General features: G+C 44.7%; 1 protein-coding gene across 1 annotated transcript; it reads right to left on the bottom strand.

The window, feature by feature from the left end:
* Nucleotides 1-533: 533 nt before the first annotated feature.
* On the bottom strand, nucleotides 534-22,726 carry Lrrc2 (leucine rich repeat containing 2). The gene is made up of 8 exons (XM_038324452.1): nucleotides 22,602-22,726; nucleotides 18,969-19,176; nucleotides 14,196-14,352; nucleotides 11,015-11,151; nucleotides 7,449-7,594; nucleotides 4,060-4,215; nucleotides 2,456-2,592; nucleotides 534-583 (listed from the first exon to the last, which is right to left on the bottom strand). Exons 1-8 carry the CDS (start codon nucleotides 22,724-22,726, stop codon nucleotides 534-536), a joined length of 1,116 nt encoding a protein of 371 aa, XP_038180380.1.
* Nucleotides 22,727-23,687: the final 961 nt, after the last annotated feature.

The raw sequence follows: 23,687 nt of genomic DNA, 5'->3' as shown, positions 1-23,687 counted from the left end.
CTTTCACGGCGGTGAATCCTTTCGTTACAAGCCTCCAGCCCTGGATTCCTGAAAACAACGCATCCAGTTTCAAAACTTGTTCTTTATGCTGTATTTTTGTTTGTTTGTTTTTGTTTTGTTTTGTTCGAGATAGGGTTTCTCTTTGTAACAGCCTTAGCTGTCCTGGAACTCACTCTGTAGACCAGGCTGGCCTCAAACTCAGAGATCTGTTTGCCTCTGCCTCCCGAGTGCTGGGATTAAAGGCCATTGCCACCACTGCCTAGCTGCTGTATATTTAAAAGAATATATTTCCTAAAATATTAAATGTGCATTATATAGAGCAAGGATATGCAAATCAGTCTGTTAATATTAACATTATGCAAATTCGCCAGTCTTCCCCATTTGAAATTTGAAAATTATTTTTCTTAACAGTGATGGTGGTAGTTTCTAGACTTTGTCCTTCAGCACAAGTCACAATTCCTGTAAGATGTAACGCGTAAACAAAGATGGAGAGCACAGAGCAGTAAGATTTTGTGGTCTTCAGGTGGATCGGATCAAAGTTGAAGGCTAAATGACACTTTGGTGGTGTAACTGGGAACAGCTTCTGCAATAAAGAAAACATATATACTTAGCTATTCATTCCCTCTTCTTAATTAATCAATTTATTTCATGTGTTTGTGTGCTTTGTTAGCATGTATGTATGTCTGTGCCCTAGGTATACTCCCTGTTCCTGGCGGTCAGAAGGTGTCTGAGTCCCTGGACTTACACACAGTTGTGAGCTGCCATGTGGGTGCTGGGAATGAACCAGGGTCCTTTGGAAGAGCAGTCAGCGCTCTTAACCCCTGACCCATATCTCCAGTCTCTTATTAATCCATTCTTATTATGAAATATAACCATAACGTAGTGACTTGCATCGATACGTCAAGTATTGACACTTCGTATTTTAAGTATAGAGGATGTGCGAGGCATCACCAGTAGGCGGCCAGGTTTAGAAGTGTTTAAATCTACGATATTAACACTCAGTCTCTATCTTTTATAATCTTTCCAAACACCTTGCACAGCTCCCTCTAGGCTCTGGAAACTATATGACCATATAATAACAAAAGCTGATGAAATCACTGGTAAAGGACATGGGGCTGAAGACAGCAGGTAGAAAACAATACGGTTTATAAGAGATCAGGGCTCTTTCTAACCAAGCTCTTACTAAATAGACTCAGCCTTGTTCCTCCCAGTATGTAGTGCCCAGTCTTTCTCCTCACAGCTAAGCTGCATCTACAGATGGCCGATACCAACTGTCAGAAGTGGTCCATTTGAGGGGTAGCACAGTAGTAGAGAAACTTCTATCATACACAAGACCCTGGGTTTGAACTCAAGAAAAAATCCCTTCCCAGGCCTTCTTGAGTTATCTGACTATCTGCACTCCACAGGATACAACGTGCCGTGGAAAACCAACTCTGAGCGGGCCTGTTTCCTGGCTGGCCAACTGTGTTCTCCTTGTTTGCGACATTTACACAGGTATTTGGTTTGGATGAGTTAATGCTTTCAAATTTTTTTAATCAACTTTTAAAACGGAGTCTTATTTTTCTATTAACTTGAATACTATTTTATCAAAATAATTAGATGTCATTTACTGGGAGGCAAGGTGGTTTGGTGGATAAAGGTCCTCAACCATGCAAACGAGGTGGTCTGAGCCTGATTCCTAGAACACACGGAGGCAGAAGGAGAGAATGGACTCCACAAGTTATCTCCTGACCTCCACATTCACACAAGCACACCTAAGCACACGAGCCCCACCCTCCACATCAGAGTACACACACACACACACACACACACACAATAATAATAATAATTTTCCGTAATTTAAAGGTTACATATTAATACAACCATCACATTTTAATTGTGTTTCTAGCCTCTGTGTTCTATCATACAGTTGACATATGTAGCAAGCACACAGTATGCAAGGAAAATCTCACATTTCATGTAGAAGACCTGTGTAAGGTAAAGCCAGACAAAATCCCAGCATGGACACAGGAGGTGGGCGTGCAGGCCCAGCCCTAACTAAGGGGTAACTGGTAGCTACTGGGAAGGGTGAATAAGTTTTCTTTAAGGGTGCAGCCCTTCCTGGGCCGCCCATGCCCGAGTGGAAGGCCACACGGTCCAGAGCAGATGGGCAACACCAACTATCCTTGATGGGTTTTTTAAAACAGAGAGAGACAAACAAAACTGGGCAGGGAAGGTGGCTGGGCCCAGGAGTGAAGAGAGGGGTGAAATGATCAAAATGCATTGTATGAAATTCTCAAAGAACTAATAAAAGTGAGAGGAAAAAAAATCTCATGTTCTAAGAAAATGCACCATTGGTTCACAAATAGTCACAAATAATTTTTTTTGTCATTCTGACTGATGTTGATGTATGTATTTCAGGAACAGGTGGAGGTTGCTCAATACACTTTGATGGTTTTAAATATTCCCAACTCACCTCTTTCTTTAAGATCTTCAATATATGCTTTCATAAACTCTTTATCAAAATGCTGGCGGTCCTGTTCACTTTCTAGTCTTTCATCACTGTCTTGACATTGGGTCTTATCAATAGGATTGTCCATAAGGCTTATAAATCTGTGGGGGAAAGTAACACGTTAACTGAGAATGTTCAACTGCAAAACTCCTCTTCAGTGGGTTGGAGAGATGGCTCAGCAGTCAAAAGCACTGGCTGCTCTTCCAGAGGACCAGGGTTCAGTTCCCAGCACACACATGCTGGCTCACAACTGTCTGTAACTCCAGTTCCAGGGCATCCAATGCCTTCTTCTGACCAATGAGGGTGCCAGGTGTTCACGTACTATACATGCACGCAGGCAGGCAAGCAAAACACTTAGACACATAAAATAAAGTAAATAATTCTTTTTGAAAAATAAGAATATAGAAGGCAGAGGCCAGTAGATCTCTGTGAGTTTGAGGCCTGGTCTACATGGTGAGTTCCAGGACACCAGGGCTATGGAGAGAGGCCCCGGGGGGGGGGGGAGAGAGAGAGAGAGAGAGAGAGAGAGAGAAATAGAGAGAGAGAGACAGAGAGAGAGAGAAAGAGAGAGACAGACAGAGAGAGACAGAGAGAGAGAGAGAAAGAGAGAGAGAGGAAAAAGAATATATATACATACATATATACACACATATATAATCACTCTGATTTTTTATCAACATTTAAAGAGTGAGAAGATTATTTTTTCTGAAGCAGCAGTTTCTTTAACTGACCTATTTGCTCATCCTTTCTTTCTTACCCCCCACCACTGAGCCCCGTGCAGCCATCACTGTTTCTTTAATCAGTAACCAAGGTCTGGGGATGCAGCTTGGTCCTCACTGTGTCTCCTTAGCTTGCATAAAGCCCTGGTCGTGAGCCCGAGCACCGCGTAAACTGTGGAAGCAGGAAGACACTTAAGGTCAGTCCTGACTACTAGTGGCTGAGTCAAGTCACGTGAGACCCTGTCTAATAGAAATTAAAAGACATGAGTCAACCAATCAGAAAGCTGTTTCCCCTTTATCTTGCGTACAATACACCACCCAAGAGCTTTGGTTTCGCTCTCTTCGTAGTGACAAAGATACATGCAAAGGTTCTGGAGGACACGGTCCCTAGCTTTGTCAGCTTTCTGGGTAGTAAGCAAGATTTCACCCCAGATTGGAGCCCGTATCATCTTTGCATGGATGGTTGTCTTTGTTTCGGAGTTCACTGTGGGAAGTCAGAAAGATGAGGCGAACAGAGAGGATTGCTTGAACAATGTCTGGCCTCTCTGAGGCAACAGGGACATGACAGCTGAGAGACAGCTGAGAGGCCTAAGCTCTGTCCACACCTCATGCTGCCCATTGGCAAGCAGATTCTGCAACTCCAGAAATCCAGTGACACGTCCTACTCAGGCCTGTGAAAAACAAACAAACCCCTCTGAGTTCCCGTAGAAAGTGGAGTAGGGGCGGATGCTCAGATGTATGAGGATCTCCAAATCAGGCTCCTAAGATAGCAGTCTAGAGCCAGAGGCGGCTGGCTTTTGCCTGTGTCGAGGGGGGCTGTCCCGGAGCCCTCCCTTCCCATGTACTCACTTCAAAGGTGTAGAGGCATCGCAGAGGGCAGTCGGGAGCTCCACCAGGTGATCCCCACTGACAACCAGCAAGGTGAGCTTTCTGAGGTTGAGCATGGCTTGAGGAAGGTAGGTCAGCTTGTTTTTATACAAGAGGAAGCTCTGCAGCTCTTCCAGCCTGTGGAGAAGCCAGGACTCAGGACAGACTCCACGGTGAACTACAGACAACTGCAGGGAACTGCATTGCTCCCGCAGGGAAAGCCTGCTCGGCTCATCACCACCAAAACGTGTGTGCAACCATGAGCAAGCCTGCTCGGCTCATCACCACCAAAACGTGTGTGCAACCAACCATGAGCTTACTCTTCACATTTAGGTAAAGTTGTGATCTTTTGAAATTATGCATAGAACTATGAAGATTTTACTTTACTGACTTAATCACATACTGAACATGGATTTAGTAACAATACAGAACAAGGCACAACAGGTCTCAGAAATCAACAGATTCCTCTGAGTGTCTCCTGCATTTCCCAGGGTTGCTGTAAGAACAGGGTTTGAGCAAGGCATTTCTTTTCATACAACTTAGCCTTCTCTCGCTATTTTTTTATTATATGTATAGTGTTCTGACTGCACATATGCCTGCCCACCCGGAAGAGGGCATCAGAGCTCACTACAGACGGTTGTGAGCCACTATGTGGTTGCTGGGAATTGAACTCAGGGCCTCTGGAAGAGCAGCCAGTGCTCTTAAGCACTAAGTCATCTCTCCAGCCCCTCACTATTCTTTTTCAACATAAAGTAGGAGGAAAACCACGGAACAAGAAGGAAATGCAAAAAAATAAATATTTTAAGATTGTCTTATTTTATTTTTATTCTAATCTGGAGACCCTTCCTTCATATTTTTTTAAAATTCATTTACAAATTCTTGTGTAATATCACAAATATCTCAAAAACGCCTTTGTCATTCAAACACAAGGAAGTCTCACTTGGCCTCATTCGCCCGGGAATCATTCATCACAGGGACCAAGGGTAAAGAAGTGTCACACTCGGGCCTAAGCCAAGGCCGGCCTGTGAATCGTCACAGTTTATGCTTCCACGTAAATAAAAGTGTAAAGTCCTCTGGGCGGTGGTAGCACATGCCTTTGATCCAGCATTTGGGAACTGAGGCAGGAGGATCTCTGTGAGTTTGAGGCCAGCCTGGTTCTACAGAGCTAGTTCAGAACAGTCAAGGCTACACAAAGAAACCCTGTCTCAAAAAACAAACAAACAAACAAAAAAGAGAGTATAGACTCCAAGAGGCCACAGGCTGTATTTCATCCAGTAGGCCCAGCCCACTCTGCAGGACCAACATAAGAAGCCTGGTAATATCAGTGGCATAAAGGACTGAGTCAATCTATCTCGCATTACACGTTTCAGTGCAAGAATTATTTTTTAAAGAACAGGTTACATTTTAAATGTATTTTATTTTTATTGTGTGTGTGTACACACACATGCATGAAGGTACACATTCACATGTGCACACAAGCACCTAGAGGTCAGAGGTCGACACCGAGGGCCTTCCACTGTTGCTCTCCACCTTCTTTTCTAAGAACTACTTTTATTTCTCAAGTCTGTGTACAGGAGCGCAGATGCCCACAGAGTCCAGAGTGTTGGATGCTCTGGGCTGGAGTTACAGGCACTCATGAACTTCCCAGTGCAGGAACTGAACTCAGGACATCTGCAAGAGCAGTTGGGTGCTCTTTTCTGTTGTTTTTTTTTTGTTTGTGTTTATTTTTTTGAAACCAGGTCTCTTTATGTAGTCCTGGCTGTCCTGGAGCTGGAAGTGTAGATCAGATCCTCCTGCCTCAGTGAGCCCCACACCCGGCTCATAAGTGCTCGTAATATTGATACTACCTCCCCAGAACCTTCACTTTATTTTTAATTTTTTTAAGTTTTAAATTACATAGTGTATCTGTGTGTGAGTATGTACACATGAGCACAAGGTCCCGTTGACTCAGGTCCCCTGGAGCTGGAGTTCCAGGCACTTGTGAGCCATCTGATGTGGGTTCTGGGGACTGAACTGGGGTCCTCGGAGAGCAGAACTCAGTCTTAAGCACTGAGCCATCTCACCAGTTCCTTGGCCTCGTCTTTTGAGATTGGGTCTCTCACTGAGCCTGGTGATTACCAGCTGGCTAGCCTGATTGCCAAGAGCTCCGGGGACCCCTGTCTTTGCTCACCCGAGCACTAGGGTCACCCCTGGGATCAGCCACACGCAGCTATTACAGGATGGTTTGGGATCCAACTTACGTCTTCAAGCTTGCCCAGCAGACACTTCACCCACCGAGCCATCTCCCCAGCCTATAAAAATCGTTTTATAAAGGAAACAGCTGCTTGGATATAATTTAACAACATAACTAACATGCCGATTTTGTTTGAAGATTATGCACCTTCAATTAATAAATGAAAAGTAATAAAAAAAATTCCCTTCCCCGTGTTGTTCTAAGCGGGGTGATGTTTCTCCACACATAACAAATTTTCTTTTCCATTCCTGTGGAGTAAAAGTAGCAATGTTATTCTATAAAAGACTGAAGCCTAGTCAAGAGGCTTACATCAGTGATCTTTGCACTCAGGAAGTTGAGTCAGGAGCATTGAGGGTTCTGAGCCCTTCCTGGCTACAGAGCAAGCCCCTATCTCAAAAATCAAAAATAAAATAAAAATAAACAAAACAAAAATCTCTTCTAAGCTGTTTGTGGTGGCATATGTACCTGGATCTAGTGCTTGGGAGGCAGCAGCAGGAAGATCCTGAGTTTGAGGCTAACCTGGGCTACTTTGCAAGACTCTGTCTCAAAGGTAGGGCGAGAAGGACAATACAGTGAGATAGCTCAGCAAGTAAGGGTGCCTGCCACCAAGGCTGATGGCCTGAGTTCGCTCTCCTGGACCCACATGGTAGAAGGAGAGAAGCATCTCCCTCCGGTTATCCTCGGGCCTCTATTGTCGAGCACACACACTCAATTCTTAAAATGCTTTCAGAAAATAAAAATCCAAGTGTGGTGTTGTATACTTTTAATCCCAGCACTTAGGAGGCAAAGGCAGGCAGATCTCTGTGAGTTCAAGGTCAACCTGGTCTGTATAGTAAGTTCCAGGGCAGCCAGGGCTACAAGGGGGAACATCTGACATTAAATAAATAGATAAATAGATAACTAAATGAGTAACTGAAGCAAATCAAATTCACCAAGACAATGAAGAAGTGTTCGAATGCATTTGTGCATGGGCGTGTGGTGCGCATGAGACTGTCTTATTCTACCATTTCCTAGAGCCCAACTCTAGAAACGTAGTTGATTTCAAAGGCTATTCATGTGCTAGCATATCTAAAGTGCTGGCAGTCTTAAAGTGTTAGTAATGAGTTCATACACCTCACCTTAGGGTGCAAGTAGCTACCTGTCTATATCTTGCGGCAGGTCACTCAGATTATTGTTGCTGATATCCAACCACTGCAGACGGCACATCCGCAGGACACAGATCGGGACGCTGGAGAACTTGTTTGCTGAGATATCTACAAATGTCACTTGCTTCAGATTACTCAACTAGAAAGGAATAAGAAAATACTGGAATGACCCGCTGTGACAGTTAATCCTGATTGTTAACTTGATGGGAGTGTGAATCACCATGGGAACACTTCTCTGGGTAAATCTGGGAGGGATTATATAGATTCAGTTAATTTGGAAGACCCAGTTTAACTGTGGGCGATTTTACTCAGCAATATGAGGGAGCAATGGTCAGGAGTCCGAAAAAATTTTACGGAGAAGAGAACACTGGAATTGGGTCTCCCAGGTGGGGAACAGCACAGGCACAGAACTCAAGTCTTTTGTTGTTTCTTTGTTTTGCATTGTTTGTTTATTTGTTTATTTTTTGAGACAGGGTCTTACTACAAAACCCTGGCTGTCCTGGAACTCATTACGTAGACCAGGTTGGCCTCACACTCACAGAGATCAGCCTGCCTCTGCTAGGATTAGAGGTGTATGCCACTATGCCCAGCTAGAAAATTCAAATTACGAATTAGGGTGTGGTAAGGATGGCATTAACAAGTTTTGACAAGTCATGAGGAAATCTACATTTGGATGGGTTAGATGACATGGTAAAGTCCTTTTCATTTTGTCTGGCTCCAGGAGCTAAGCAGGGTTGGGCTCTTCTGTTGTGGTTTTCTATCCACAGTTCTTGTTTGCAACATGTCAAGTCAAATACATGGGGAGATATAGTGCTTCAGTGCAAATCTATAAATTTTGAATAAAATTGAACAAACATTTCATATCTGGAATTGGTTATGAAAGTTTGATAGCTACTATGAAACATGAAAGAAGTTAATTTTTTTACTGACTTATTTTGAGCATCCATAAGTAAAATTATACTCTCTCTCCAAGCACATTATCAGGTCACCAAGATGGGTCTGTGGGTAAGAGCATCTGTAGCCAAACCTAGTGTTCTGAGTTTGATCCCCAGGACCTACACTAAGGGAGGAAAAAAAAAAACACAGCTCCCAAGAGTTGTCCTCTGACTTCCTCATTCACCTACATACATATACAAAACAAATAAAGACATTTAAAGCACAGTTTTACAAATTACTCAAAACAGGGCTAGCTGGGCCAATAAAGGGCGGTAGTGAGCAGCAGAAGGAAAAAGCACTGGGCTTATGTCCATGTTTAGCTTAGTATGAATCCCATCGCCCTGTCATCAAATACACTCTATCAAAGGGACACACTCTGATTATGTCCTTGTCTGGAATTCCAAATTATGACTGTGAAGGCAGCACATGTCAGTGAATGATCAAAGAGATGTGCTGGATGCATGTAATCCAGACTAAGGCTTCTGCCCCCGGTGCCAACAATCAGACGGGCAGAAAAAGAAAATAAAAACAAATCTAAATCACCATTCATCTTTCTCTTCACAATAAACGTAGCAAATGTATTTTTAGACTATACAGCACTTAGAATGAAAATGGCCTCCAATGGCTCATAGGCAGTAGCAGTATTTGAAAGGACTGGGATGTCCTCTGGCCTTGTTGGAGGAAGTGTGTCACTAGGGGATGGGCTCTGAGGTCTCAGAAGCTCAAGCCAGGCCTAGCGACTCACTCTCTCTTCCTGCTGCCTGCAGATCTGGATATAGAACTCTCAGCCCCTCCTCCAGCACCATGTCTGCCTGTGTGCAGTCATGGAGCTTGACCACACCTGGCGTCCCCTATTAGTTACATTTATCAGTGGCAAAGCAATATGTCCATAAAGTACACTGAAAATACTTCTATTTACCTAAAAAATCCTTAAAAGTCCACTAACAAAGTATCATCGTACTTGCTGGTTTTATGTCAGCTCAACACAAGTTAGAGTTATCTGAGAGGAGAGAACCTTAATTGAGAAAATGCCTCCATAAGAACCATCTGTAAGACATTTTCTTAGTGATTGACAGGGGAGGGCTCAGCCTATTGTGGGTGGTAACATCCCTGGCTGGTGGTCCTGGGTTCTATAAGAGAGCAGATTATGCAAGCCATGGGGAGCACAATAAGCAAGCATGGGGAGTCAGTAAGCAGCACCCATCCATGGCCCCTGCATCAGCTCCTCTCTCAAGGTTCCTGCCTTGCTTTAGATCCTATCCTCGCTTCCGCTGATGATGAATGGGATGTGGAAGTGTGAGCCAAATCAACCCTTTCCTCTTCGAGTGGCTGTGGCCATGGTGTTTACCACAGCAATAGGAACCCTGACTGAGACAGTCGTATTGCTCAAAATCTGACCCACAGTGAACATACGCAGAGCACGTATCTGAACAGGAACAGCTGTGTGCCAGGGGATTTCAGTATCTTCCCCTTTGTCTCAGAAGTCTTGTTTATTCTCAGGCTTACCCCTTTATGTCTGCTGTCTCAGAAGTCTACAGCAGGGTCGTATCGCTTGGCTTTGTAGAATAAACGAAGAGACACGTGACAGAGTGGGCATGTTGGAGAGGTTCTCACTGGCTGGGCCCTTCTGACTACACCAGGGGGTTCATGAAAAACAGAGGCTGGAGCAGGAAAGGGGTGAGTCTGAGATCCCCTAGTAGCATGCAGGATGGCAATAAACCAGAAGTGCTCCTTTCTTTAATTCCCCAAGCTCCAATGAGGAGTTTGCATGGCACAAACCATACCCATCATGGATGTACAGTGTACCATAACTCAATTGCAGGGTATTTCTATCATCTCAGTTCAGATTTTCTTCTTCCTACTGGCTGTCATTCTGTGCTCTCAATCTTTTCTCAAGAAAATCATGGATCTACTTTCCTTCTATACACATTTTTCTTCCTGGAATTTCATGTAACATTCTTTTAAATCTGCTTTCCTTCATCTAGGGTGTTTTTCAAGTTCTTCATTTATGTCATAATATGTATGGAGTTAGGCAAGAGTTTTAATCTTCCCAAAACCTTCTATTGAATTGATTGTCCTTTCTTGATTGAATTTTCTTGGTAATTTTGTTCAAAAATCAATTGATTGTAAATATAATATAGTTATAGGGCATGGTGTTTCATACCTTTAACCCCAGCACTCAGGAGGCAAAGACCGGCAGACCTTTGTGAGTTCAGGGCCAACCCCATATACAGAGCAAGTTTCAGGTCAGTCAAGACTACATAGCACAACTATCTCAAAATAAAATTATATATATGTAAATATATGCACATATTATAGAGATTTCTCTCTGAAATCTTAATTCTGTCCCAATTTTCTGTGGGTCTGTCTTTATGTTAATTTAATGCTGTGACTTTCTAGTAAGCTTTGAAATTGCATAATGTAAGTTCTCTAGTTTTGTCCTATTTCAAAGTTGTTTGGCAACTCTTATATTTTCAGGTAAAGCCTGAGAACAATCTAGTAATTAAAAAAAAGAAAGAAAAAGCAGATTCGAGGTATTAGTAAAGGTTCCTGACAGTGTAGAACACGCCATGTTATAAGTTAAACGACAGGGAGTCATAGGCCAGAGGTGTTTGCATCTCACTTCAAAGGGGAGCTCTGTCAGGTCCAGATTCCCAGAGCAGTCCAGTCTCTCTAGACTCTCACAGTCTCCCAGCTCCGGAGGAACGTTCTTCAGGTGGTTGAAACTCACATTGAGTTCTCTGAGGTTCTTCAAGCGACCTGGAAACACAAAAAGTTAACCTCCATGGAGCAGGTCCTTCAAACAACTGGTCAGAACAGAAACAAACTGGTCAGGCACAGAGGCCTTTAATCTCAGTGCTCAGAAGGCAGAGAAAGGCCGATCTCTGTGAGTTCCAGGACAGCTAGGTCTACACAGTGAGTTACAGGCCAGCCAGGTCTACATACTAAGGTTCTTTCTCAAAAACAAAACAAACAGAAAAGAGTGGATTTCAGGGGTTAAACTTTCCCCTAATGACAGGGACCCCAGAGATAGCACTAAGTGCCCGCGATCCAGCATTTGAAACATAGAAGCGGAAAGGTCGGTCTGACAGTTCTGCACAAGGTGTAGTGTCTCAAAAAGCAATTCAAAGGGAGAAAAGGAAAAGGGAAAAAAAAAGGCTATGCAGACATAAGATCTAACTTCGTGTTTGCACATTGAGCATTCTCTATTAAATGTCTTGCGTTAGAGCATCTCGCTGTTGGTGCTGCGGCTTTTTGTGGGTTTTGTTGGTTGGTTCCGCTTCTCTAGCTGTTTAATCTCTGTGACACTGCAGTTAACCTGCCATTAGTTCCTTTTCTGTTGCTTCAGTGACCAGAAGCAGTTTAAAGAAGATGGTTTGGTGCTGCAGAGACTGCTCAGTGAGTAAGAGCTCTTCCAGAGGACCCAGATTCAACTCCCAGCATGCCCAAGGCAGCTAATCACAAACTGTAACTCTATTTTCAGGGGCTCTGACGCCCTCTTTGGGCCTCTTTGGGCACTGCGTGCCCACAGTGCATAGTTACACACATAGGCAAAACACCAATATACATAAATAAAATGTTTAAAGATTGAAAGAGAAAAAAAAATCTTGGTTTATGGTTCCAAAAAGAGCATCCATGATGGCATAAAAGGCATGACATGAAAGCAGAAGCAGGAAGCTGACTGACCACACATCCATCCACTGCAGGAAGCAGAGAAAGTAGAGCAAGGCTATAAAACCCTCAAAGCCCATCCCCACTGACACACTTCCCCCAGCCAGCCTCCTCCTCCTAAAGGTTCCACGGTTCCCCAACAGCGCCACCAACAGGAGGCCAAGTGTTCACATACAAGAGGCTGTGGGAGCATTTCTGACTCAATCACTGCAAGATCTGTGCAGGGGATTTGTCCTCTGTATCCAGGCATGCTCTGGAATATTACTGTAAGATGTGTTACCTTTGTTTATGCTGTGGAACACTTGTTTAACAATGCAAAGATGTGTTACATTCTTTTATGTTGCATTTGCTTAACTCCGTGAAGCTGTGTTACTGTCTAAAACACCTGATGGTCTAATAAAGAGCTGAACAGCTGATAGGCAGGGCTGGCAAGCAGAGAATAAATAAAAAGAGAAAAATATCAAGGAAGAACAAGAGAAGAAGAGGAGGACATCAGGGGCCAGCCTCCCAGTTACACAGCCAGCCACAGTCAAAGAAATAAAGAAAGAAGTACAGACATAGAAAAAGAAAAAAGCCCAGAGACATAACATAGATGAGGGTAATTTAAGAAAAGCTGACTAGAAACAAGCCAAGCTAAGGTCGGGCGTTTATAAGTAATATCAAGTCTCTGTGTGTGTTTATTTGGGAGCTGGGAGGTGGGCCCCCCAAAGAGTAAAAGACCAAGGAGTGAAAGGAGACAACAACATAGATATCCAGTGTGCAAACCCCGTGACGAGTTGACTCATTGGCCCTGACTGTGAAGATCAGAGCAGCTCCTAGGAGAGCAGAAACTGCCACTGCTTGCTGGTGGGCTTTACAGGGCATGAGCTAGATACAGAAATAGGCACAGAGTTCTAGATGCACGGTAAATGACTACAGGGGACGACTGTTTGCAGACTGCAGGTCAGACATCACCATCTTTTATATCTGCATCCTTTCTACTCTATGTCAAGTTCCCACATGCAGCTTTCTCAATTGGGATGTGAACACATTCAGAGGAGCAGGAATTATCAGAATGATTAAAAAATACTGTATTTTAGTTCTGATTCTTTCTTAATATTTATTTTATGTGTATGTATGTTTACCACATGCATGCAGGAGACCTCTGTGGTCAGAAGACATCAGATCCTCCCTGGAACTGGAGTGACAGGCAGTTGTGAACTGCCATGCGGGTACTGGGAATTAAACCTGAGTCCCCCACTAGTAAGCACCCTTAGCTGCTGAGTCATCTCTCCAGCCCTTAGTTCTGATTCTTGCTTGAAAATATATACAACCAGCTCCAAACTAAAACCTAGGACAATAATAAATATATAATGATACTCCAAAAAATCACATCACAGGCATCCTAAGAAACCGAATTCTTTATCATAATTTAAGTTAGCAAACCAAAAATGATGGTTTACTTTTGCAGGATAGTTGCTCAACCTTCACCTCTCTCATTCACCACTTCATGAATGAGACAGTAGACAACCACATGAATCGAGCACATGATGACCGTCATGCTACAGATAAAGAAACAGGAAGGTGGGTTTGAGTGACTGCCCCAGCTCACACAGTGGCCTCCCAAGTTGCCCTTGATTGCTGCTCTCCTCCCTTCACCCCTTGGTCAGAGCCCATCAATGCTGGCTGCACATGGGAATCTCAGAGGGAGTTGGTTTGTTTGTTTGTTTCTCCTTGGTTTTGGTTTTCTGAGAGAGAGTTTCTCTGTGTAGTCCTGGTGGTCCTAGAACCTGCTTTGTAGACCAGACTGGCCTCGAACTAGCAGAGATCTGCCTGCCTCTGCCTCCCAAGTGCTGGCATTAATGGTATGCGCCACCACTGCCTGGCTCAGAAAATTCTTAGTGTTGCCCATTCCCATGACTTCAGGTTTCTAAGTGACTGTGAAATTTCTATCAATGCTAAGTCAGGCAGGCAGATCACGGTATTTCATGTCCCAAAGGGGACACTGAGCCAGTGGCTTTGGGAACAGGGAAACAGCTGAGGGACATCCAGGAGAGTAGGAGGAGGAAATGGGGTGTTGGCACTGAGCCACCTGCCCTACAGCTGGCTGCTCACCACAGATAAGGGCCGGAAATTCCTGCCAAGTAACCTACCAATTTCAGCTGGAAGACACATGATTTGGTTTTTTGGCAAGTCCAGAATTCTCATTGCTTGAAACAGCTCGATGTAGGTGGGAATGATCTGAATCAGGGTGCTGTGGATGTGCCATTCTTTGAGGTGCGTCTGCTCCTTCAGAGAATCCGGCAGCTCCTGAAACAGAAGGAACGGTGTTGGCCAGCAGTCTCAATTCCTCAGTGTTCACAAAGCCTCACCAGACCAAGGATTTAGCCAAAACAGAAAAGGCATGGGAGACATTGGTGCCATTTTGGCAGAAGCCAGTGGCGACTTCCATTAATTTCACAGTAGCTGATCAACCTCATTTCCGATTTGTGATAATAAAATCAAGGGCGGTTGTGGTGCATGCCTTTAATCCCAGCACTTGGGAAGCAGAGGCAGGAGGATCTCTGTGAGTTCAAGACCAGCCTGGTCTTTAGAGGCTAGTGCCAGGACAGGCTCCAAAGCTACAGAGAAACCCTGTCTCAAAAAAAAAAAAAAAAAAATGAGAGAAAGAGAGAGATAATAAAATCAAATCCTAGCCAGGCCTAATGGTGCAGGCCTGGAAGTCCAACTTCTTGGGAGGATGAGGCAGAAGTACCACAAGTTCAAGGTCAGCCTGAACAACTTATTGAGAGCCTGTCTCCAAATATAACTAAGTAGACTAACTATGTAATGTATATGGTTATCAGAATAAGGGGAAGAGTGATTGAACAGGACACACACATACTCCTCTGGCCTCTGAGCTCATACAAGCACAGGTGCACACACACACACACACATAATATGTATAGTTAACATATATATATATATATATATATATATACGTTTATATATATGTAAATCCTAGTGAACACAGATTAACGGTTTCACAATATTTGTCAACAGCACGCATCTTCCAACATAAGATCTGCCCTATATATTTCATTCATTGATATCATGACAGACATTGACATCTACAAAGTTCATGCTTGAGAACCGCACAGATGGAGTTTAAAAACCTGCAAACAATTTCCCATATTTTATATAAGCTCATGATTATGTACTGTTGGTCTGCATCTATATCTATCCCGGGGTGCATTTGCCCTGCGGGGTGCAAACTGAGCACACCTGATTGTTTTAGACATTTATGTTCTATTTCTCTTACTCTGTAATTGCTTTTAGAAATATTTGATAAATAACTATTATTTTCCATAGCAAACCCTCCAGTGTTTTTATGTTTATGAGTCTATAGTAGAGGAGGAGCTTCAGGGACAGGCAGAGTGCAGTGAGCCCATTCCGACCCAGCCTTCCCCTTCTTTCAGCTGTGCTGTCTCCCTGGCTTAGACTTCTGAAGGAATAACAGTGACAACCACAGCCTCCCTAGTTCAACGGCGCTGGGATAAGAACTAATGGTGTGGAAAGATGCTTAGGACTTCCGAGCAGCAATTCATCCCATTGCAGAAATCCAAACCTCCACGCCTGTGCTATACGGGAGGTACTTGGCACCTGACACCATGAAGGTGATTATAATATTCCCATCAGCAATGCGTGGTGCCACACTGTAGGGAGAGTGGCTGCTGTAGGAGCCAGCCATGATAAGCTAAATAGAAACAGACCATCCAAAGGAAGTTCTTACTTCAAACCATTATCACCTGCCAGAGTAGGACTCAGCATCCTTAAGTTTAATGGAGGCCTGAGTCTCAGTAGTTTACCCTGAAGCAATACCTGGTTGTAGGAAGAACCACAAACTGGGATTAGCCAAGCACCATCCAAGAACAGACCATTCAAAGGAAATGCCTAATGTTCCAACCGTGGTTGATAGGGTCACCTGCCAGTACACAATCACCAGGACATCCCTAGACAAATGTCAGCCAATCAGGGGTCTTGAACCTCAGAAACCCCTCACCCCCACCTTTACTACTATAAAAACCCAACTCTAACTGAGCTCGGGGCTCTCCGTTTCTTTCAAAACATTGGACATGCGGAGAGACCGAGTTTGCAAACCTGCATAAAATAAAGGTTCTTTGCTTTTACACGCAGGACTTGGTCTCCTTGTTGGTTTGGGGCGGGGGGGACTTCACGGGTCAGAGCATAACAGTCGCTCCATGCTTATAAATGGCCTCATGGCCCCTGCTGCTGTGTGTGGACAAGCTTCCAACCCAAGAACACTCTACACTCAGGTATTCTTCCTAAGAGACTGTAAGAGGGGCAGAGTGGGCATTATCACCAAGGTCTATTTGAAAGAAAGCTAGAGGCTGGGAAAATGGCTCCGTTGGGAAAAGGCTTGCCTCACAAACTAGGGGACCTGAGTTTGCTCCCCAGAACCCTCTTTAATGTCAGGAGTGGTGGCTCACATCTTCAGTCCCTGTCTTGGAAATCTAAAGATGGTGGTGGATCCCGGGGGTCTCGCTGACTTGCCAACCTGACCCAATGGGCAAGTTCTAAGTAAAAGTGAGAAATGCGAAAAACAAGGTGGAGAGCAACTGAGGAAGACACCCAAGGTTGACCTTTGTCACACGCGTGTGCACACACACACTGTACCCACATACACATACCGTCATGATGTAGATATGTGGCCAGGGCCGTGTTGACAGCACAGGAGGATGATATACCAATGGTCTTTCACCAGAAGACTAGATAAGGGTCAGGGTGATGTCTCAGTGAGCAACAGCACTTGCTCTGAAAGCAAGAGTGAGTTCAAATCCCTACACATGCCTGTAATTCCAGTGGGATCAGACAGTTCCTGCAGGCTTGCTGGCTGCCACTGCAGTAAAAGATGACTTTGTAGAGATAGACAGACAGTTCAGCTGTTATAAGCACTAACTGCCTTCGCAGAAGACCTAGGTTCAGTTCCCAGCACCCACACAGTTGGTCTCATTCCAGAAGATTTGACATCTCCTTCTGGTCTCTACGGACACTAAACACATGTATGGTACATAGACATACATGCAAACAGAACACTCATACACATAAAATAAAAAGCAAAATTTCAAAACAGGTTCTTTTTTTTTTTTTAAGAGGTGACTTTCTAATTCAGTAAGAAACTATGTCTCAAAATTAAAGTGAGGGCTGGAGAGATGGCTCAGAGGTTAAAAGCATTGCCTGCTCTTCCAAAGGTCCTGAGTTCAATTCCCAGCAACCACATGGTGGCTCACAACCATCTGTAATGAGGTCTGGTGCCCTCTTCTGGCCTGCAGTCATACACACAGACAGACTATTGTATACATAATAAATAATAAATACTTTAAAAAAATTAAAGTGAGCTGGGAGTGGTGGTGACATCTTTAATCCCAGCACTCAGGGGGCAGAAGCAGGCAGATCTCTGAATGTGAGGCCAGCCTGGCCTACATAACAAGTTCTAGGCTGGCCAAGGTTACATAGTGAGACCCTGTCTCAAAACAAAACAAAACAATAATAATAATAATAATAATAATAGTAATAGCAACAACAATGTAGAAGGCCAGTGGAATGGCTTACCAAGTAAAGGTACTTGCCACCAAGCCTGACAACTAGAGTCCAATCCCTAGAACCCTGGGGGAAGAGAGAACTCCCCAAAGTTGTTCTCTGACCTCCACATGTGTACACACACACACACACACACACGCACATGCGCACACACACATACACACGCACATTCTGATCCAGCAAGATAGCTCACTGGGTACAACTGCTTGCAATCAAGCCTGAATGACCTGAGTTCCCGGAAGCAGGCACCATCTCTGCACCTACCAATCAAAACAACGATGTAAATGCAAAAGAAAACTAGCTAGGAGGCTGCGTGGAATCACCACATTCTGAGAGAACTGTAGCTCACAGAATATTCACTTGGCTAAATCAGCACAGCCCGGGGCTCTCTTCACACGCATGTGAAAAGGGTGGAGGAGGGGCAGCAAACCGGAGCCCTGACAGAGACCTCAGTTTCAGTTCAGCAGACCGGGGCTGAGCTGAGAGAGCAAGCTGGTCTCAGGAAAACCACAGCTTACAGGTGACAACCAGCAAAACCCACCACAGGTCCTTCTGCTGGCTCAGCAGGTCCCCAAAGCCCCTCTGCTAGCTCAGCAGACACCCCCAGACTTCTGCTAGCTAAAGATAGCTTCCCCTACCCTGCTACCAGAAAGTACCTAGCCACTAGCCCTCCCACCAGTCAGCTCTCACCAATCAGCTCCCAGACTAATCTTTCTTCCACCAATCAAGCCCAGATTAATCCCGCCTCTGTGGAATTTCCCTAACTCCACTTAAAAGGGGCTTGTAAGCTTCTTTAGGGGTCCCCCTTTTGCCACCCCAATGTTGGAATCAATAAAGCACTCTTGTTATTGCATACATGTTGTTATTGGTCTTCTTTGGGGGCTTTTCTCGGACCCTAACACATGAAGCCAAGAACTCAATCCCCAGCACTTAAAAAAAAAAGTACATTTTTTTTTAAATGCATACAAACGAAATAAGCTAATGCTTCAGGTCAAATGGCTTTCTAAAAGCTGACCTCTGAGACTCTATGTGCAGGGCACACCTGAAATCCCTGCACTTGGGAGATCAGGCAGATCCAGAAGGTCAGACTGAAGCCAGCGTCAGCGTAGTTCAAGGTCAGCCTGAGCGGGCTGTGTTGGACCTTGTCTCAAACAACAACAAAAGGGCAGGAGGACCCAGCTCAGAGTAGAGGCAGAGTTCCTTCATGCCCACTGGAAATCCCTCTATAGACCAAAGCAGTCATCTGGCCAAAGCTAAGGCTCAACCTCAGCCATAAAACAACCCTGAGTGCCCACTTTCTACAGACAGACAGACACTCAACTCACCGTCCACTGAGTCCCTGAAAGTTCGAAGACAAACAGATCGCTCCGTTTGTCTCTGTCCTTGACCCATGCACTCTGCCTAGCGACTGAGTTCCTCTCTATCTTTTCCAGGAGCCTTGTGTTGGTGTCTACGAAGCCATTCTTGCAGTACTGGGCCTGGGACATGCCCTTCCTCCTGCACTCGGCCACGAAATTCCATTCTTCCTTTATCCTAAGATGGGAAGAGGACCAGTTATTTCCTAGGGCAAATAACCAGGTTTGTTCCTCCATTTCCCTGGAACCTGGTTTCCCACTGTTGGCTACCTAGGGCCTATCCTGACCTTTCTTTCTTGTCACCAGGGATGCTGGGAAAACTGAGACCTTTCTGTGAATCACTAATCACCACAACTAAAAAGAAGAGCCGAGTTAGATGAAATCCTTGGCTAAACCTCCTACCAAAATTACCTAAACATTCGGTTTCTTTTAAGACTATTACGATGTCATGTCAGCTTTTGACTCTGCACCCCCACATTTCTGTAACTGGCTCCCCAGGTCTATCTGCAAGTGTCACCTTCTCCTTGTTTGTTAAGGCAGAGTTTCCTGTAGCCCTGCCTGGCCTTGAACTCAGACACCTTTCCTGTGCTGCCTGGCTCTATAAACATCACCTTCTGGTACAACTTTCTGCTGGCAAGAAGCCACATTAGATATTGTGAAGGTTTTGTGCGTGGCATTAAACTGAGGGATCAGGAACACTTTATTTTTTAAAAAATATTTATTTATTTATTATGTATACAATAGTCTGTCTGTATGTCTGCAGGCCAGAAGAGGGCACCAGACGTCATTACAGATGGTTGTGAGCCACCATGTGGTTGCCAGGAATTGAACTCAGGACCTTTGGAAGAGCAGGCAATGCTCTTAACCACTGAGCCATATCTCCAGCCCCAGGAACACTTTAAATAATTAACACAGCTCCAATAATTCTTCACAGGAAGAAGTGTTCTGGGGAAAGGCCCTCAGAAAGGCTCCATGTGCTGGCACAGGCCAGTAGTCCCAGCACTTGAGAGGTGGAAGCAGAAGGACCAGGGTTCAAGGCCCGCCTCTGAAACACAGAGGACCAGAGGACATCCTGAAGGTGTCATTTCTCTCCTCCATCATGCAGGTCCCAGGGATCAAACTCAGATCCACAGATACAGCAGTAGAGGCCTCTTCCTGCTGAGACATCCCCTGCCTCAGCTTTTCTTGCTTCTGAAATCAAATCAGAAGGCAGATCCAGGCAATATAGTGCGAAGACAGCACTTAAGACTTGTATCTTTCTTATATCACAATTTATAAACCGATACAAATACAGAACATAATACTAGCAAGGGGAGGTGTCGGTAGGACAATTAGAAGTTCCAGCTCAGCCAGGCAGTGGTGGCACACGCCTTTAATCCCGACACTCGGGAGGCAAAAGCAGACAGATCTCTGTGACTTTGAGGCCAGTCTGGGCTACAGTGCAAGGTCCTGGATAGCCAGAGCTGTTATACAGAGAAATCCTGTCTTGAAAGCAAAACAAAATGAAACAAAAAAAGAAAAAAGAAATTCAAGCTCACTCTTGTTACACAAGAAGTTCAAGACCATCCTGGGTTAAATAAACCCTGTTTTGATTTGAAAACAAGTGGAGCTGATAAGAAGGCTCCGCGGTGAAGACACTCGCTGTCAAGGCTAATGGCATGAGTCTGACCCTCCAGAACACACATGTGGGAGACAATCGACTCTTGTGAGTTGTCTTCTGACCTCCACACGTGAGCAGTGGCAGGACTGCACAGCAGCACATACAGTAAATAGTTTTTTTTAAGAAAATAGATTGTAGGAGGCTGGAGAGATGGCTCAGCAGTACTGTCTGCTCTTCCAGAGGATCTGGGTTCAATTCCCAGCACCTGCATAGCAGCTCACACTTGTCCGTAACTCCAAGATCTGACCCCCTCACACAGATACACATGAAGGCAAAATACAATGCACATAAAATACAAAATCAAGCAGGGCCGTAGTGGCACATGCTTTTAATCTCAGCACTGGGGAGGCAGAGGTAGGTGAATCTCTATGAGTCTGAGGCCAGCCTAGTCTATAGAGCTAGTTCCAGGACAGGCTCCAAAGCTACATAGAGAAACCCTGTCTCGAAAAACCAAAATAAAATAATAAATTATTTTTAAAAAATAGATTACATATAAATTGATTGACTGATTCACACTTTGCACCTTTGGTTGCTAACTTAAATTTCACAAATAGCTAGGCAGTGGTGGCAAAAGCCTTTAATCCCCAGCACTCAAGAGGCAGAAGCAGTTGGCTTCCTATGAGTTCAAGGCCAGCCTAGTCTATGAGTTCCAGGACAGCCAAGGCTATACAGAAAAATCCTGTCTTGAAGAACAAAAACAAAACAAACAAACAAAGCCAATACAAATGCTCCATCATTTGCCAATTGGATGTAGGGTCGGGAACACCCTTTGAGATGAGTAAGCCAATCAGAACCCCATTTTGCCTTTAACCACAATGTACCACTCAAGAATTCTAGCTTAAGTTTCTTCACAGAGAATAAAATTACAGATGTATGTAAAGCCCAAGTACACAGCCTTCCGAGTTTATCCTCTTCTGTTACGCAGGACGGTGTTGATACGATTGCACGCTCACATTTGCTACTGAGGGTTTTTTTGAAGCACTACCTCAACTTAGTGTGTTTTGTGGCTTTGTTTGTATGTGTGTTAGCACTTATTTATTAGTGTATATGTGTACCTGTACGCGCATGAGTGTATACCACGTTCGTATATGAGTATCCAGGGATGAAGGCTTTGGATTCCCTATAGCTAGGTTATAGAAGGTTATGAGCCGGCCCACTTGGGTACTGAGATCTGAACTTGGGTCCTCTAGGAGAATAGCAAGCACTTCTAATTGCTGAGCCATCTCTCCAGCTTTGCAACTTAGTGGTGTGTGTGTGTGTGTGTGTGTGTGCGCGCGCGTGTGTGCACGTGCGTGTGCACGCATGTGTGTGTGTGTGTGCATGCGTGCGTGTGTGTGTGCGTGCGTGCACGTGTGCGTGTGTGTGTGTACCAGGCGCATGCAGTGCTCACAGGAGCCACAGGACACCATTACACACCCTCGAGCTGGAACTAAAGGTGTTTGTGAGTAGAACCCTGGTCCTCTGCAGGAGCAGCAAGTGTTCTTAACTGCAGAGCCATCTCTCCAGACCCTCAACTTAGTTTTCTGTCCAGAACTCTTTAACTCACGTTTCATAAGTTTCTGGGAGGCGGATGGCATCGTTTCAGCTCAAGTTGGTGAAAACAATGGGTCTCACCTAGAATTCAGCTCAGCAGGGGAAAGCTGAACTGCATGAAGAAAGCAGCTTAGTGGGAGCGTGGGGTGGGCTAGTGGTTCAGTGAAGGGCAGCAAGCGGCCTCTACACGGTGAGCGCACAGGGTTTTTGTGTCTAGTATAGCGTCTGGCATTACATAATTCCTCGTGACTTCGGGTGTCACTGTTAAAGGAGTGAGCGTGGCAGCACCTGGCTATGGAGTCTATGGAGGAAGGTGGGAAGTCCGGGTGAAGAGCTCCCCTCCCCGCCAGGCAGCAGCCTGCCTGGATCCCCACTCCCACCCAGCTGGAATAACAGGCACCAAAATGTACTTCTCCAGTGCGCTCTTCTCCAGCCTTTCAGCTTCCTTCTTCTGCCATGCTTTGTGTTTCTTGACACGAGTTTCCCACAAGGACCTGATGACAGAAATGTCAAACACGACCACTTTGTGTCCCATTTGGGGAGCAGCATAAAGTTACCTATAAAAAAATACATATGTCAGTTTCATATGCACATTGACCGGGTTCGTGAAACATATGCACACAAGCCAGGCCTGGTGGTACACAGCTTTAATCCCAGCACTTGGGAGGCAGAGGCAGGCAGCTCTCCGTGTTCGAGGCCAGCCTGGTCTATACAGGGTGAGTTCCAGGACAGCCAGGGCTACACAAGAGTAATCCTGTCTCAAACAACAACAACAACAAAAAAAAGTGTGTGTGTGGGGGGGGGTGGTATCTGCAGGTACTCAAGGAGGCCAAGGCTTTGGATTGCCCTGGAGCCAAAGTTACAGATGGTTGTGGGTCACCTGATATGGGCACTGGAAACCAAACTCAGATCCCCTATAGAAGTGCAATCCCTCTATAGAAATAATTGAATTATTGATTGGCTGTGGTAAGACTGGGCACCTTAGTCACCTCTGTTTCTTGTTGTGTGACAGGTCAAAGGAGGAAGGACCTACATTTCAATAAATAGAAACTTACTGCTGGGGGCAAAAAAAATCATTAAAAACAAGAACAACATAAAACCCTTATTATGTTCAGGTCCATGATCCAACACCAACTCCCCAAAACTTGTCCTCTGACTTCAAACTCATGGCATGGCACATATGTGACCTGTACACACACACACACACACACACACACACACAGAGAGAGAGAGAGAGAGAGAGAGAGAGAGAGAGAAAGCAACAACAAAAACAATAATAAACAACATCTTAAATTAAAATAAAAACTCGTTTAAAGTCAACCAAAATGCCAAGTAAAGCTGACTGCATCTACAGAGTGAGAAGTTGGGAGGAGCTTACCAGGGTGGAGATGCAGGGTGGGTGAGGAATGATGCAGGGCTATACCAGCAGGCCAGATTTTTAAACTTTATCATTCTTATGTATATGAGTGTTTTGCCTGTATCTATGTCTATGCATC

This window comes from Arvicola amphibius, chromosome 3, assembly GCF_903992535.2.
Source record: "Arvicola amphibius chromosome 3, mArvAmp1.2, whole genome shotgun sequence".
In the NCBI taxonomy this organism is placed as follows: domain Eukaryota; kingdom Metazoa; phylum Chordata; class Mammalia; order Rodentia; family Cricetidae; genus Arvicola; species Arvicola amphibius.
The sequence above is the reverse complement of the archived record's forward strand: the minus strand, read 5'-3'. Positions and strand labels throughout refer to the sequence as shown.

Excerpts from the sequence above, each read along its gene's own strand:
- Lrrc2 (XM_038324452.1), bottom strand. The coding sequence starts at position 22,726 with ATGGGACACAAAGTGGTCGTGTTTGACATTTCTGTCATCAGGTCCTTG. Across the intron at positions 14,353-18,968 it reads TTTCAGGGACTCAGTGGACG|GAGCTGCCGGATTCTCTGAA; the intron begins GTGAGTTGAGTG and ends CTTCTGTTTCAG. Across the intron at positions 4,216-7,448 it reads CTGCCGCAAGATATAGACAG|GCTGGAAGAGCTGCAGAGCT; the intron begins GTAGCTACTTGC and ends GCTTCTCCACAG.